This window comes from Nilaparvata lugens, chromosome 2 (assembly GCF_014356525.2).
Source record: "Nilaparvata lugens isolate BPH chromosome 2, ASM1435652v1, whole genome shotgun sequence".
NCBI classification, from domain to species: Eukaryota; Metazoa; Arthropoda; class Insecta; order Hemiptera; family Delphacidae; genus Nilaparvata; species Nilaparvata lugens.
The window spans coordinates 49,729,227-49,745,109 of NC_052505.1; the positions used below are offsets into that span (position 1 = coordinate 49,729,227).

Consider the following 15,883-nt stretch of genomic DNA (forward strand, 5'->3'; position numbering starts at 1 on the left):
CAGAGCAGTTCGCTCGGGATAGGAATGTTTTGTTCTAGACAGTCAGGGCTGGCGAAAATAAAATCAAAATGACACAAGGAGGAGAGAAACTGGAGCATCGCAGCGCAGCGTATCCATGACTTGAAACCGAAGCAACTTCAACAAACTCAAAATTATTTGCTATTCTCTGTTGTCTTCATTTTGTAAAATAATTTTTGATTGATAGCAAAGGATGATTGGTGTGGGGAAAACCTCCTGAATGCATTTCCCAACAATCATCAGGAAACCGAAGATAGTTTCTTAGAAAGAGCTTCATCGATAGGAGAGCTAACATCCCAAATTGTCAAATAATCTGATATTACGTTCTAATTGACTTCAAACTTCCTTCCAAGTTTGCTAGATGAAATTTTCTGACCAGTCAGAACAGGGATAAGAGAGCGCGAACAAAGAACGAAGAAACTTGTCGCTTGGGATCTGTTTCCATCCTAATACTCTCTCAGCTTTTCTTTCTTAGCGTTTGTCCAAGTTTTGAAAAGTGTTCTCCGGTATAAGGTTTTCTTGACAATTCTCGTCTCTCGAATAGACCACCTTCAAGTCACAGTTTCTATTTTTCCGAACGAAGCAAGAGATTTATTGCACGGTGCTAAAACATGAACCTGATATTGTTCACATAATTCTCCTGAGTGAGTGTATGTATATACTTGGTGCATGATGAATTTGTTGGTGAAATTCACTCATATTATACGACTCCACTTATCAGTATATTCTTATCTGTTTCATGTTCTTTTTAGAGCAAGTGCTTTAGAAGAGAGTCTGCTCGCGAAGTAAGTTACGAGCTTTCCAGACCTGATCTGGGAGTGGACCGTTCAAGCTTCTTTGTTAGAAGAGAAAAATCGATAAATTGGTTCGGCACCATGGGAATAGAGGAGAAGTTCATACCAGAATAAACACTTTGAGCTCCTGGAACACGATTGTGGGCTAAAGACTTGAGGAGCCGGCGAACGTTTCATTTTAAAACCTGCAATAAAACCTACAATTGCTCTTCTCGACGACCAAATAGGAGTTTTCAAAGGAAAACGTACTCGATAGAGAGGTGCAGTTTGGTAAGTGTTGCCTAATAAAACAGTGCATCTATTCATGATCATGATCAAAAGAGCATTTCACAGTTATATTGGCGATGCCCCGGAAGAGAAGTTGACATCATTGAAAGAACAATATATTTTTCTAGGAGGATGAAGCGAGATAATAAACAGTAATGATCGATAATCAAAAAGAGGGTGATTGAGTGGAGAAAGGATAAACCTGTATAAGGGTTAAAATAATCTAGCAGATAGGAAGTTCAGTTCTGAAAGAATACAGTAGAGAAAAAAGAGGGTTGCAAGTCGTGTATTTGCGTGTCTGAGTTGGTTGTAAGATTGGTAAGCCAACGGAGAGCGCTGCTCTGCTTTTCAGTTTGGCTGAATGGTATTGATGTAGATGTAAATGAGGTGGTGAGGTGAATCTGATACATGAATATAAAGAGCCCTTCAAGCCAGGGTTAGCCTTGGCTGCCATCCATCTTCTCTTATTAAATGCTGGAATTTTCTAGTAGCCTTTTCAACGCCACCCAACTCCTCAGCTGTAGTCTGCGTTCAATCCATTATAAATAGAGTGCGCAAGAAACAAGCCACCTCCTTAGCTTAAGTAAATAAAGCTGAGACTGAGCATTCTATAAGTCATTAGAATTCAATACCACAATGTACACTTTGTCTCAACAATCATAAAAATGATTTTCAAGGAGAGATGGGCATTTCTTCTACTTAGCAGCATAGTAGGTGATTATTTTGTTATCCATCTTAGGTATTACCCAGTTGAATATCACTCAACAGATGATAATTACTCATATGAAAAGTACATTTTTAGGGAATGTACAAGTACTGTACTTTCAAAATTCCACTTTTCATAAATGTATGAGACAGATCTGACTTGAGTTCGGAGAAAATTTCAAATCATTATAATTTCAAAGTCATTCATAAGTATAGACTTCGCAAGTATCTATAAACTTCGGAGATTTAATAGACATTAATTTTTCAGCTTGAAGACTCTCAGATGTCTTGTTTGCGATCATAATTTCAAGAGTGTATATCATTGAATCATCAAAGTAGAATTAATTGATTGGAGTACTGTCTTTATTAAGGGGAGATTTAAGACTTCAGGTTCTCTCTGCTACACAACCCTGTGGATAGAATAGGATTATGCATGAAGAAATGAGAAAATAAAATCCTATTAATTATAATAAGAGAAACGTACAATTTGAGAAAATCTCTAAACAATTGTCAATGCATCTGGAAATTGGGTAACAGATCCGATTAGTATTTATTGGAAAACTGTTTCAATATTCTTACCACACAGCAATGAATTAATTAAACAACTAAATTAATAAAATCGGTTTCCAAAAATTAACTTAAACCATGTCTATACTTCGATTGAAAACCCTGAATAACCTTGTCTATTTGTTATCTCGAGATACTCATCCGTTTTTAGAAATGTTGTAGCTACTGTATCATGATAATACAGAAACAACAAAATCTTTGAACATATTGAGACTTTATTAATTGGCAGAGTAAGTTACTCACTCTACTCAAACTCGTTAGGCTGCGTATTGCTAAGTTGATATTTAGCTGCATTGACAGATGAACATAAGCCGGCCAATAGGCCTAGCTACCCTTCTCTAATGCGGTTGGATATGTCTGTCTTGAAGCTTATCCTCTAGCTTACATCAGTCACAAACACAGACCTACATGTTAATTAGTATCACTTTGCACTGACAAAGCAGTGCTGCCTTATAATATGGAGATGAGTTTGCCAATCTAATCACTAGTTCTTGAGCTGAGCTGAGTTTATCAATTAAATTGGTTGAACCTTCAATGTAATTAGGTTATGAGTTTTCTTAATTGTCTTTGACTACTTCAATATTTTCACCATCAAACTACAATTTCGTTAGATTTTGAGTCTTTATAAATAAAGGAACTTTCAGTTCAATTGATGTAAGTATTGCTTATCAAAGTATATTCAAACACATTTCGAAAGAATAGCACAACAAGCAACTTGTTGAATATTTTACATCCACAGCGGACATCATGTTTTTAAGAGTGTCCTTATAGCTTTTTACTATCACTGGAGTACACTGGTTTTCTATATGATCATTGACGTAATTCTTCTCACCTTATCCAGCCAAAGATTAAATAGATTATATGCACTACACTGCTGCATTTGAAGTAGAATTTAATGAAAGAGAACTTTTATTCTTCTAGCTATTTTATCAGCCTAGTTTTTCCTTCAATGTCATAATTATATTATGATTGTAGTATTTTGTACAATAAATGGATGAATGAATGGAGTGACTTTTTGATAGCTGAAATGTAAACTGCAGTCCTCTGCATGAAAAATCATCCCAATATTTTTCCCCAATAGATTCAAGAAGAACTTGGTCGCTCTTCAAGCGAGAGGAATCAAGGAATCAAGATACTCCTGTCGAAGGATTCCACGAGTCTTGAACACTACATTCTAGTGCATTGAAAATGTAGAATTCCATCCAACATTAAACCGATAGGTCCAGACTTGAGAAACCAAACACGGTTGAAGAGGTTTATGGTGGAAAAGAGGTTGGTATTTATATAAAAACTAAATGCGCCTCAGCTGTTGAGAGCGCGTTCGCCGGAAAATCCGTTTGGAATTTGTTGGTCGTCGACGGTGCGAGATAAGAAGCCTAGAAGGGATGAGTCAAGTGTCGAGAGGTGACTAAGTAAAGGACAAAGGGCGCAGGGATGTTTTGAGCGAAGCGGTTACTCCGAATTAAGAACCAAGAAGAACGACGGCTTAAAAGTGGCTAACTCTTTGAAAAATGGAAATCGGCTTATGTGGGCTACAAAAGGGAATGCGAAGAAGCGGAGCGTAGATGAAGAAAATAAGTTTCGGAGTTTCAGAGCAGCTGTCTACTACAAATAATACCACGGTGACGTTGTGGTGATGCTTAGCTGCATACAAGTTGTCAGTGGAGAGGATTTGGAATCCGTCTTGTTGCCTACAGGTCGTCTAGCTGTCTAGCGTGCCCGAGGGTTCTTGCTGATCCTCCTCCGGGCATTCAGGCTTTCAAGGGATAAAGACAAAAATCGATTTCATGGGAACATTTCGATTTCTAGGGTTTAGGGCCACGGTTATAATAATTCTTTTCTGGGACTGGTAAACGTTTCGGCCTGTAATAATAGTACGGTTTGTTAGTAGGGACCGCGCCGCGCGCACAGGTAACCACATGATGGTGCGGGGAAGGGTGGTGAGGAATGGTGGTGGGGGTGTGTGAGCAGCGGCGTCCGCTTCGCCAGTCGGCCAGCATTCAGTTTAGCTCTGGCGACGAAGCGTGGTGGTCGAGACAGCCACGTAGTGTGGCGTGCTAGCTCTGTTATTTCTCACGCTATTCTTGCGATCGCAGCAACAGCATGCATATGGATTCCGGTTGTGTTGTTCGGTTACTATGACTACGAGTGGTCTCTAGCGTGTGACTGTGCCAATCGATTCCGCATCGAAAAAACTCCTTTTTTCAACCTCAAGGAAGAAAAACACCGGCGAATAAACAAAGTTCAAGTGACGTTTTAAACAGTTTCAAAAAATGGCAATGCCACTATTGTTTTTGTGCTGTGTGTTTGTACTTGGCAGACAAGTTTTCGGCGATCCAGTGACGTTCGAGAACGGCGTTTACAACGGACTGACGATCTCTGTCGATCCTTCCGTACCCGAGGACCAGTGCAAGGATATTCTCACCAATTTAGAGGTTAGTTCAGTGCATTCATTTACATACGTTACCAGACGATCTCACAATTGGCCATGAAAGTTCCCAGTAGGTCTATGACATGTTCAAGCGGCAGTTGATGTAAATTTTTCTTCTAAAGGGGTTGTTGATGTTTACCAGCTTACGTATACGGCATTCAAAATAACTTGGGAAAAATTACAAATTCCCTCATGTTCTTGCTTTTCAAATTTTCAAGCCCTGAATAGAATAAATTAAGAATTTCAAGAAATTTCAGTTGAAACCAACTTTATGCAGTTTTCCCACCTACAATATTACTGCATAAAGAATTATAAATCATTCCGTTTTGTTCCGAGGGAAGTTTCAAATTCCAACACTAGAATCTTACATTACGTCCCTCTGGATTTGATGATCAGGAAACTCTTGATTTCTATGATAATGTGTTGAAAATTATATTGTAACATAAAAGCGCCCTTTTAATCGATACTGGACAATATATCATAATATTCGGCGTATCTAATAAGTAAGGTATACCGATAGGCGGTAACCAACTGATGAACTGATTTTAAAGCTCATCATTGAATTTTTCAGTTGAGCGGAGACTTTTATTGATACAGATGAAGTGTTCAAAAAACTTCAACATAAGGATTTTGCTAATCTCTCAATTTGATGAGAGGCAACCATTGAACCCTGATTTATAAAAATCTATCAGTGAGAAAATAATGAGCTCTGAAAATATTTTTCCCCAGAACAAAATTTCTTAGTCATGAGTGCATTTTGAACGCGATCTTCACGAAATCGTATTTGAGTACGGACCGGAAAGTTCAACCCAAAGCAGAGAATGAAGTATAAGTTTTCTCTGCCCAAAGTTTGAGACTACAGCATTCCCGAATCATGTCGATTCCAATGAATAATGAATCAATAATCTATTATAATCATCTCAAGGAGTTAATTTGTGGTCTATTGAAGATATTCGTAAGGAAAATAATTCATAATGAAGATGAAATATGTTTACCCATTTCATTAATATGGCCATCTCATCTTTAAAATTATATAATTCTGAATAGATTGGTAGGATTCTCATTTTCAAACAAAACTCTGGTCCACATGGAGTTATCAGATGGGAGAAAATTTTGACTACAATCAATTCAATATTTTTCATTATTTAAAAAAATTGTTTTGATTAATTTCAATAATTATAGTGTAATAATCATCCAAATCAAATTGAAATATACCAAAGTAGAATTTACTAATAAGATAGTTCAACTAGGAAGGAGTATTGCTCTGTAGTGAATATAATTATTTTGAATCCAAGTGAATTCTACTTGACATAATAAATTAGCCTTCACCGGATATTTAAATGCTGCAAAATAGCAAGAAATTTTGGAAATATCTCAAAAAACTAGCCAAGTACTTGGACATTACATTTGAAACACAATCAGTGTAAAAATCCAACCTAGTTATTCACCACAGCTTGGTTAATTCCTAAATTCATTTAAAGAATCTGTGCAAATTCAAATATTCCGTAGTCTCATCACTTCTATATAAATATTTTTTCATTGATTTCCTACTCATTTGATAAATTCTACTGAATACGTAAATAATGAACGTTATCTTTATTCTCATCTTGAATATTCAATTTTGTAAATCCTCTAAATACTTGGCATTTTATTATTCAATAACCAAAACATTTCGTACCTTTCTTATAGAACGTGCAAAATATACACTCGAAATTTTAATACAAAATAATAAGCATTATTGAATGTTGTAATTTATAGAGAAATATTTAATGTCATAAAAGTACACCGAAAAACTTTGGATATTATTGTAATTCACTCTTTTTCAGTTATTATTCAGACTTTAACACCAAAATGGGAATATATTATGAATTTCTTACTAGATAGAAAATAATTCTGCGTTGTTTTATTCAAATATCAACAGCTATTGTTGTAATTGAATTGCAAAATACCCAAATTTGAAGCTTTTTGTTAAAATATTTCAAAATCCCCAAAAATGCTTCTCAAGGATTTCAATTGTTCCCTGCTTCAGTTATTTTATGGTATGATAGGAATACAAATAATCCATAATATAAATAATCCATTCAAATTCTTTTTGAGGAGCATCGGTCCTGCTAACACCAGAGTTAGCCATGCTCAATGATCTGGTATACATGAGCATTAACTAATTAATGTAAGAAAATATATTTTTATAACAATTCTTTGTGATACAAATCTATCTTTGTGATAAATCTATTTTTGCTTGTTACCCATTAATAATACCTGTACATTTTGTTCACTTTTATATATTAAGTTGACGTAAAACTTTTACTATAGCGTACATCATTACACCATTAGGTAATTAGTGTAACAATCGTACTTCATTCAGTTTAAAGTATGGAAGGAGCCATACAAATTGATATGATATATTTAAATTGATTATGTTGCTGTGAACTATTACCTCGTAGCTTTCCATGTAAAGTATAAATATTTAATAGCATATCATTACAATATATTCCGGATAGTAACTTACTGGAATGCTATACAATTTTTAAAATATCTTATGGCGATAAATGCAATCGCAACAGACCTAAGGACCATACCACCAATCATACATAGACCATAACATAAAACATCCTGCTTAACATTAATCCTCTCATAGCAATCAAAAGTGATAGACATTTTTTATTACAATTTTACTACCCATAAAACGCACCTAAATCAACCTAAGAGCTTAAAAATTCTTTGAATAGAAATCGGGTTGTGTTCTTTCTACGAATGCAGACTAATATTTATATTTGAGTTATGAATTGTGTTTATGGCCCAGCTTTCCCATCCTCTCTCCACATTTATCTTGCCTCTTTACGAGTAGTATTTCAGTTTTTGAAGTTTTTCCCGTAGTAATTTCCAGATTCTCCCCTTCAGATACAGTACAAAGTTTCTAGGCTCAGGTAGAGAAATTTTTTCGGGGATTTCTTGTTTTGAGTTCCAACAAAAGGTGGGTGGCATTCTATTCTTGTTGTGAAAATGTTTGAAGGAAGCCTATGTGAACAGGTGTTTCGAATTCTATAGTTCACCGGCATATCTTCGGGTATTATGCAGGACTGAACTGTACATGTGATAATGTGGGAGTGAAAATTCTCAGGGTAACAGTTCGTGACCGTATCATAGTTTTTGTTGATATTCGTTGTTCTATTTTTAATTGCAAAAAAGTATTAATTCGACACTGGTATTATACAATAGTGTACCAAGCCAGTAAACTTTTGTATAGCTAATAACTAACACTCAGTAGACTTGAAATTCAGTATGTGATTATGAGGAATACTACTAGGTAGTAATATTTCCACTTGAATGTAAAATACCTCTTAGTAGATTACTGAGGTGACTGAATTATTCAAATGTGATTGATTTAGTAACAGATTCACAATACACTATTACTGGAATAAGAATTATTCACTTCTCATAAAATAACTATTATGTGTCATCATGATACAGCAATAATTTAAACAGCTCACTTATCAATAAATAATGCTCGGAATAATTATTATCACCTCCTAATTGCACGCATTACGTGAAACTCGCACTCATTAATGTTAATAGAATAATTTATACGATAGGACGGAGCAGAGATAAAGGATAAATATTGATACAGGTTATAGGATTACGTGAAGCAGTAGATATTCTAATTCTACAGCTTGTAGAATTGAAATCAATCCTATTATAAATCAGTTAGGCTATTGATTGAAGAATAGTTATACTGTATCGCTTGGATCACTCTGGTGTTTTATGATTTCGTTTTCTACTTTATTTTAAAAAAGGTAGTATAGTACGAGTAGTATAGCATTGTAATTGGATGGTAATGAATCATTGATTTATTTTGATGATTTGAAAATTCCATAACAAAATTTCTGTTATTCCAAAACAAAAAGTTATTGATTATCCAATATCGGATATTGTAACATCAAATAGTTTCTAAGGCTTCTAGAATAAACACAACTGTGAAAGACTCATTCAGAATACTGCTGAGTTTTTTAGCTGGTGCCATTCTATACATTATGAATCATGCTTGACCATTTACTTGATTATCATGATCATAGGAACTTAATTAAAACAGCAGCAATGCAAGCTTTTTAATAACACTCCTGTCCGTCCAAAAGAATATAATTAGTTAGCTTGAATCAACTGATTTTCAGAAGAGCGAAAACTTCAAATGATTAATATGGCTTGATGACTTTTGCGCGGGGTTCGGGTGGGGGTGGGGCGGTGCCGCGTTTAGCGGTGTTACCCTGTCACTGACAAAATGATTTTAATTACAGTGCAAGTCAAGAGGTGGGTCTGAAAATTAATTATCTTGAGTAGAAGATATCAATTATATGATTTTCCAACAGAATTTTTGAACAACCATTTCTATTCGCTGGCAGAAAAATTTCGTTCTCAATACAATCCATCATTGGTTCAGTGAGTGTCGGCAATCAAAACTATAGCTTAACAACTTTACTATTCTCAAACTATTAAAACATTTGTCCAGAATTGATATGAATTAGAATCAAAACTTATATTTTTGATGAAGTGGATTTTTATGATGATCATCAATAATTATTAATTACAGAGGTAATTAGCTATAATTAGCTATTTATGAATGTTTTTTCATAGTTATGAATATTGTTTTCACTAGGTTATTTGTAATTATTTTTGTGTATAAAACTGCATTTCGATTGTCGAAGTTACTTTGTAACCCATGACATGTAGTCTATAAATATAATTATTATAAAAAATATTCACTTCACATTCTATAAATTATAAAACTTATACAATTTACTCTCTGTACCAATTTCGAGTAGAGGAAGTGAAATACGGATCATGTAATTTGGCAGTGAGCAAGACTAGGCGGACGATTCACTTCTGAATAAAGATATTAGTAAATAATTTTGTAGGAAGTGTGGAAAAAAGTAACTGGTAATAGTATTGTTAAATCATGTACTCCGTAATTAATTGTTCCAAACAGATCTCCAGATACGTTACATCAATAATAATCAATTCAACTCCTTCTTTTGGTTGTAAAATGTTGTAGTTAGGCTTATATGTTTCACTCCAAGAACCTCCTGACTCCTTCTTAGCTACCGGGAAAGCATACCGTATTCTTCCTGGGCAATATATATAATATATATATTTCAAGTAATCCGGAGCCAGTAAAAGCCTTTCAGTGAGTGGAAAAAATAGGTTCGTGGAAAAGCTTCAACCCATTTGTTTCAAACCGTTAAACCTGCAGCCAATAAAGATAAAGCTACAGTCGGTTTTTGTCATCGTTACACCATAATACATTTTTGTGTTAAGACTAAAATCGTTCGAATACACGCTCAATAAACCCTAAACAGCTTCTTTAAAATTCACAATTCAGATTCAAAAGCATTGGTGCTGATGCTTTATTTGGAGCAAAATATTACAGGTGGCGCTATACAGGTGCAAATCATTCATTATTTGCTATTCAATTCAGAGTTTGTGAATTGTGGTGTTATATAATAATTCTGATAACCGATATAACTAATTTTATAACATTACTCTCAATAATATTAAACAGTGGAGAAGCATTTAATTCGACTGATTCTACGTTCTCAGTGAAATGTAAAATGTATGTCTCACTGCACCGGCGGGACTACTTCAGCCTGTGGAACCTATGCAGTCACTTATACTATGTTTATAATTTGTATTATGACTCGCGGTTTCTAGTGATATTATAGAATAATTAAAAACCTCACAGCTTTTGAGTGCCTAGTATCACAAATTCAGGCAATTGAATTTGAAATTCAAAGCTGAAATTATACACTTGTCAATTACTATTAATGTATTATCATTTTAATTTTTTTCTGGTCTGAAGCAGTACTACTGAATGCTGATTCTGTATTTATTATTACTACTATTATTATAAAGCTCTGATTTCTGTTGAGAATATTGTCTTTGTTATTTCTTTGACGGTTATGAATAATCCTCGTTGCTTTATGAACATTGTTCGATCAAGGTGATAGAAAAGTTGAAATTTCTGTACAGAATGCACATTTTGTATAAAATATGCATGTACTCTGAGGAAATGTCTCGCTCGGTCAACGCTCATTCTCTCTTCGTGGTAGGCCTCCATCTTATTCATCTTGGAATAGAAGATTTCTATTCCCCGGGTTATCAAGGTTGAGTTCAAAACAGAATTTAAAATATCTAGGGAAATTCCATTTTTCAGTGTGCCCTTTCTCGTTCTCATTTTGAGAGATCTCATGAATCATTTTTCTCCCCAAGGCTCTTATCGCTTTTTCACTGTCTCTAACCCTTCGCTGTGACGTTCCTTAAGTTGCAAAAGTCCCTGCGCGACGATGTGAAGCTTTTTAAGCTCACCTGCAGCTTCAACTGGCTTTTTCTTCCCTTTTCAAGTCCTGCAATAGCTGAAAATACACATTCCTGCACCCTAGGAACATCTACTTGAAAAGCAAACTAATTTGCCCTCAGTGTAATCTTCATCCTATTACAAACTGTAGGAATTATCATTAGCACTACTTTGCTCTATTCTATCTATTCGCTCTCATTTAAGTCCAGTCATGAAGATGTGTTCAAATCACATTTGCTAAGAGACTTTGCATTTAATCAAATGAATTGTTTCTGCTTCTTTATGATACATTCTTTATTATTTGAAGTTGTAATGCAGTTTTGTTGTAAATTATTGAGGATATTAAGGAACAATAAACTTATATTTAGCCGTTTATTGGCTACACTGGAAGAACCATAAAACAACTTATTGATTAGCAATTAAAAGAAGTTAGCGATCAATCACAAGTTAAATTTTGTTTTAGTGTGGTTCATTATGTATCATAGAGATAGACGTTTCTACATTTCAAGCCGTCAAATTGATATTCACAGTTCTCTTTGCCATAGTTTGTACGCAATGTGAGTTTTCATCATTCTAAAAATTTACAATCGCAAGTAACATTTTTCATATATACGAAGAAGCACACTTCATAACAGTCTCCACATTCTTCTTGAAACTATTGTGTAATACATTTTACCTCTTGAATTTGAACAACTTTTTTAATGATAGAGCACCTACAAGATGATCATTAACTGCATAGCTTTGATGGAATTCTCAATTCTAATTAAGTGAATCCGCCGAGGCTTGCGGCATCCTTCCCAACATACAAACGTTTTTTCCTCTGTCCTACAAAGAAAGCAAAGCGAAGAGGCAATATTTTCAGCTTGGTAGAAACAAAGCTACCGTTCTGTGTGTTGTAATTACCTTTTTATTACAATTGGAAGAAGACGTGATCTGAAATTTTTGCTGTTTTATTGCTTCTTAGAGAATGTCCAGTCATTAATGCTGGTAATTACGAGGAGCCCAATATTTTTTTCAATTAAGAGGAATCATGTCCTTTTCCATCATTTTATTGTTCATTCTCCAGTAATATGACTCCCGTAGTTATTAATATTATTCGAACTTCCCAATGCACAATCAACTTAACCGGCTGTATCAGTATGATTCTCAAATATTTATCGTAACGATGTGTCTATGAACGCACTTTGCTGGTCGACAAGTTCCAAGTTCTATATATGCAAAACCAATATGGACAGTTTGGAAGAATCTGTCCATCCAAAAGTAAATTCGTGAGTGTAAGCACGAAGCGCTTTGACTCAGAAAACTGAACTACTTTGATGAAACTACTACTGTAGATCAACGAGAAGAGCTACAGACAACTATTGTAATGTGAATTGTGAATACCAAGTAATTGCAATTACTTTACTTTCATAGATGTGCGACAGTCACATATCACTAAGATGTACCAGTAATTCCATTGTGAAATCTTATCTTTTTTCTATTACCATGAAAGAAACTTGAATCAGAAAATATCAATAACATGTAACTACTCAAACTGTTCGAGTCAAAATTCTGATTGAATTGATACAAGGGAGTTGACTTTGATAAATTTTGTGATAAGGTTGATTTTTTCTATAAATACTTGCGAAGTTTTATGCTTTGTTGTGGGAAAATTCCACTAATCTTTCGAAAGGGATTAAACGTGGGTTTTGAATAAGTGCCATCCTTTTTCAAATCGATGACAGTTGTAAAGGTGAATTTGGGATATGTGCTCTATGCTCGCTGTGCAGCACGTCCGACTCACTGTCCGAGTATTTTTCTTGTGTCATGGCTCTTGACAGCAACGGCATCAAAGCAATGGCTGCGAGCAAGTTTTGTTTTGCATTCATGCGACCACATTTCGAGAGTACCCTTCAACCGAGAATTTTCCCCTGTTTTGACTGCAGCGGCAGCATATCACTCAGACCCTTTTTAATTCCTCACCTTTCTGCAAATTTTTCCCTGTCATGAATATTCGTGCGCTTTCAGTTTTCAACGTTTTCCTCGTTGGAATAATACTGTTTGACGTTGCAAATTCAGAAACCTATCGCTTTTTCACTTGTTTGTTTGTGAGTTTCAATAAGTGGATAATTTTGTAAAGTAAGATCAAAATGTATTAGGTGAAAACTTTCCGCTACAAAAAATGTTGATTTTTTCACAAGGACCTTCATATCAACTTGAAATAAAATTTTGAAAACCTATTGCTCTTTCTTGTATGTTTTGAGTATTCAGAAGATTCATATCACGATGATTTCTGATTTACATTCCATTTGTAACTTTTAACAACATGCTAAATGTGAAAAACTTATTAGTTCATCACAACCGTTAGCAATAGGGCGTCTATCATCTCTGGCTAGCATGACTTTTAAGCACTTTCAAGTTGGAATTGTACTATTATTATACCTACAACAAATAAATTATAATATTATACTGTAGCAATTTGAAACAATTTGAAGTTACTAAATTAAAAATAAAAAGGAATTTCAAGTGTGCAATAGTAGGTCTTTGAGAGTCTGGAAATGGATGGAATTCATCGAATCAAAATCGAAAATCATTTGGAACCAAATTTTAATGACGTTTCAATAGAATAAGCGAGAATTTTTTATTTAGTAATGCTTAGCTCAAGTTCCAATTAGCTTCCACTATGGATCTAACTGGGATCAGATCAGGACCCTTTACAATATGTTGGGCAGAATCTGGAAATAGAAAAATGAAAGTAGAAGAGACAATTATAAGAGCACAATGGCACCTGAATGATAGTAAAGAATTGTGTTGAGGGTAGTGTTGTAGTTGAAGGAGAATCGCCTGTTCGTCGTGGACATTGAACAAAGACCTGTATTGGAGACACGGCATGTTTCCTAACAAATTGGCTGTAGCGGAAAATCGGAAAGGAAGGGACGAGGCAGAGGTAGCGCGAACAGAACCCAAGAAACATGGGAAGAGGAATAGAGGAAGAGAAGAAGATGTTGGGCTTGACGTGGAAAAATCGGAAGGGCCGCAATGGAAGGAAAATCGGACTGGGAAATAGGAAACATGTCTAGCGAAGACAGCGACCTTGATGAAACTGACGGACAACTGCGCTACGTTACAAATTCTCTAAATTAATTGTGTCTCCCTCTTTTCTTGTTTCTTGAGCATGATTTGTGCTCCTCTAACTCCTCTGGGCAACAAAAATCAATAAATATATGTGTAACTGACTATGTGAAAACCACTTCAAAAACGGATATTAGCTATTAGGATTTGATGAGGTTGAAAAAAATTATCAATAGTAAAAGCAAATGTTAATGATCCTCCAATAATGACTATAAAGGTTTATGAACTCGCATCCATTTTGCAGATAATACTTTGAATTACATGTAGTTAAGCACTAAAAAGCGATTCACAAAATGCTAGTGCTAGTGCATCACCATGGTTTAAAGAACCATGGTTTTCGAAGAGAGATTGTATGTACAGACTGTACAGATTGTAGTTGAACAGTGGATGAATTTGAATTCATAATTCTGTACTTCACAATGTGGGATATGGAATAGCTAAAGTGTACTACGTGAGGTTTTAACATCGGATTTGGATTATTGTATAGCGTTCATACTGGATACCGTGGAATGAATGACATTAACCAGGCTACACAACGTCAAAGATGGGATGGCTCGATTCGAATTCTGAGCTTAACATGGTTTCACACCTACGCTACCATTGTTCTTTCGTGAAAGGACGTAATCCCGTTTATGAATTCAAATGTGCCTGTTGTATGGAAACAGGAATCAAGAGCGGAGAAATCGTTATCGTTAGAAACGGAGGAGAGACCTTTGCATATTCATTCGAGCAAATAAAAATCGTTCTCGCTCTGTCACACACCTGGACAAGAGTCTTTTGCCTTTAATCCAGACTATGGGATTGTTGTTCATCATCACAGCCACAGGGCTATAAAAAGGTGAAGGCTCGGTTTGAGCTGGCAGGCAGCTTGAAAGGTTTGCTATGATTTGGCGTTGAAGGTTGAAGTCAACCGCTCTGGAAGCGAAAGAAGAGACGGATTTATAGGAAATTCGTTCATAGATCCCGGGACAACGCCGTATAGTTTCGTCTGTATGGAAGATAGGACGCTATTCCACGTATAGTAAGTTTATCACACAGAATTCCGTGAGCCTACACGTACAACTTGGCTGATGGATACTACCTGAGGCTAAAGCTTGACGAAACGCGCCTTTTCCAGGCTCAGCTATCAATTCCACTTATCAACTTCTCCCTCCTCCTCCTTCTCCTCCTCCTCCTCCTCCTCCTCCTCATTCTCCATATACCATGTAGTTTTCTTGATCTGAGCGTTAGCTGACGTAGCTCCCGAGAACACATGCCCCCATCCGCATGTTCCCCACGCCATGCAAAAATTTGCCAGTGAAACATTATCTTAGCGCTCGCTCCATTTGCACAAAACACCCAGGTCCTGACTCGATAGAGACTTTCACGTGTAGCGAATATTCTGCATGAAACAGCTATTCACTGGCTGGCTCATCCCCAACGCATTATGGTTTGTCCCAGCTGCCAATAAGTTTGACGTCTAACGTGTAACGTCGAACATTACGTACAGTAGACAACATTATCTCTGCATCAAGTATCGGTTATTCATTCCCACCAATATTTAAGGAACTGATTCATCAATATTCATGGACAGCAACTATAGGAACTGGTTCGATCTTCAATTGAAGGATAAATTCAATTACTGTACACTAAAAATTGAATACA

General features: G+C 35.6%; 1 protein-coding gene across 3 annotated transcripts in view; it reads left to right on the top strand.

The window, feature by feature from the left end:
* Nucleotides 1-4,344: 4,344 nt before the first annotated feature.
* The window catches only part of LOC111055674 (calcium-activated chloride channel regulator 1), a 134,627-nt gene continuing 123,088 nt past the window's right edge, over nucleotides 4,345-15,883 (top strand). For 2 of the 3 annotated variants that reach the window (XM_039421416.1, XM_039421417.1), the window contains exon 1: nucleotides 4,346-4,786. In XM_039421416.1, coding sequence (XP_039277350.1) covers nucleotides 4,625-4,786 — 162 coding nt within the window. In that variant the 5' untranslated portion in view covers nucleotides 4,346-4,624. Of the gene's footprint in view, nucleotides 4,787-15,883 lie in introns of all 3 variants that reach the window. The other variant, XM_039421415.1, reaches the window with a different exon arrangement.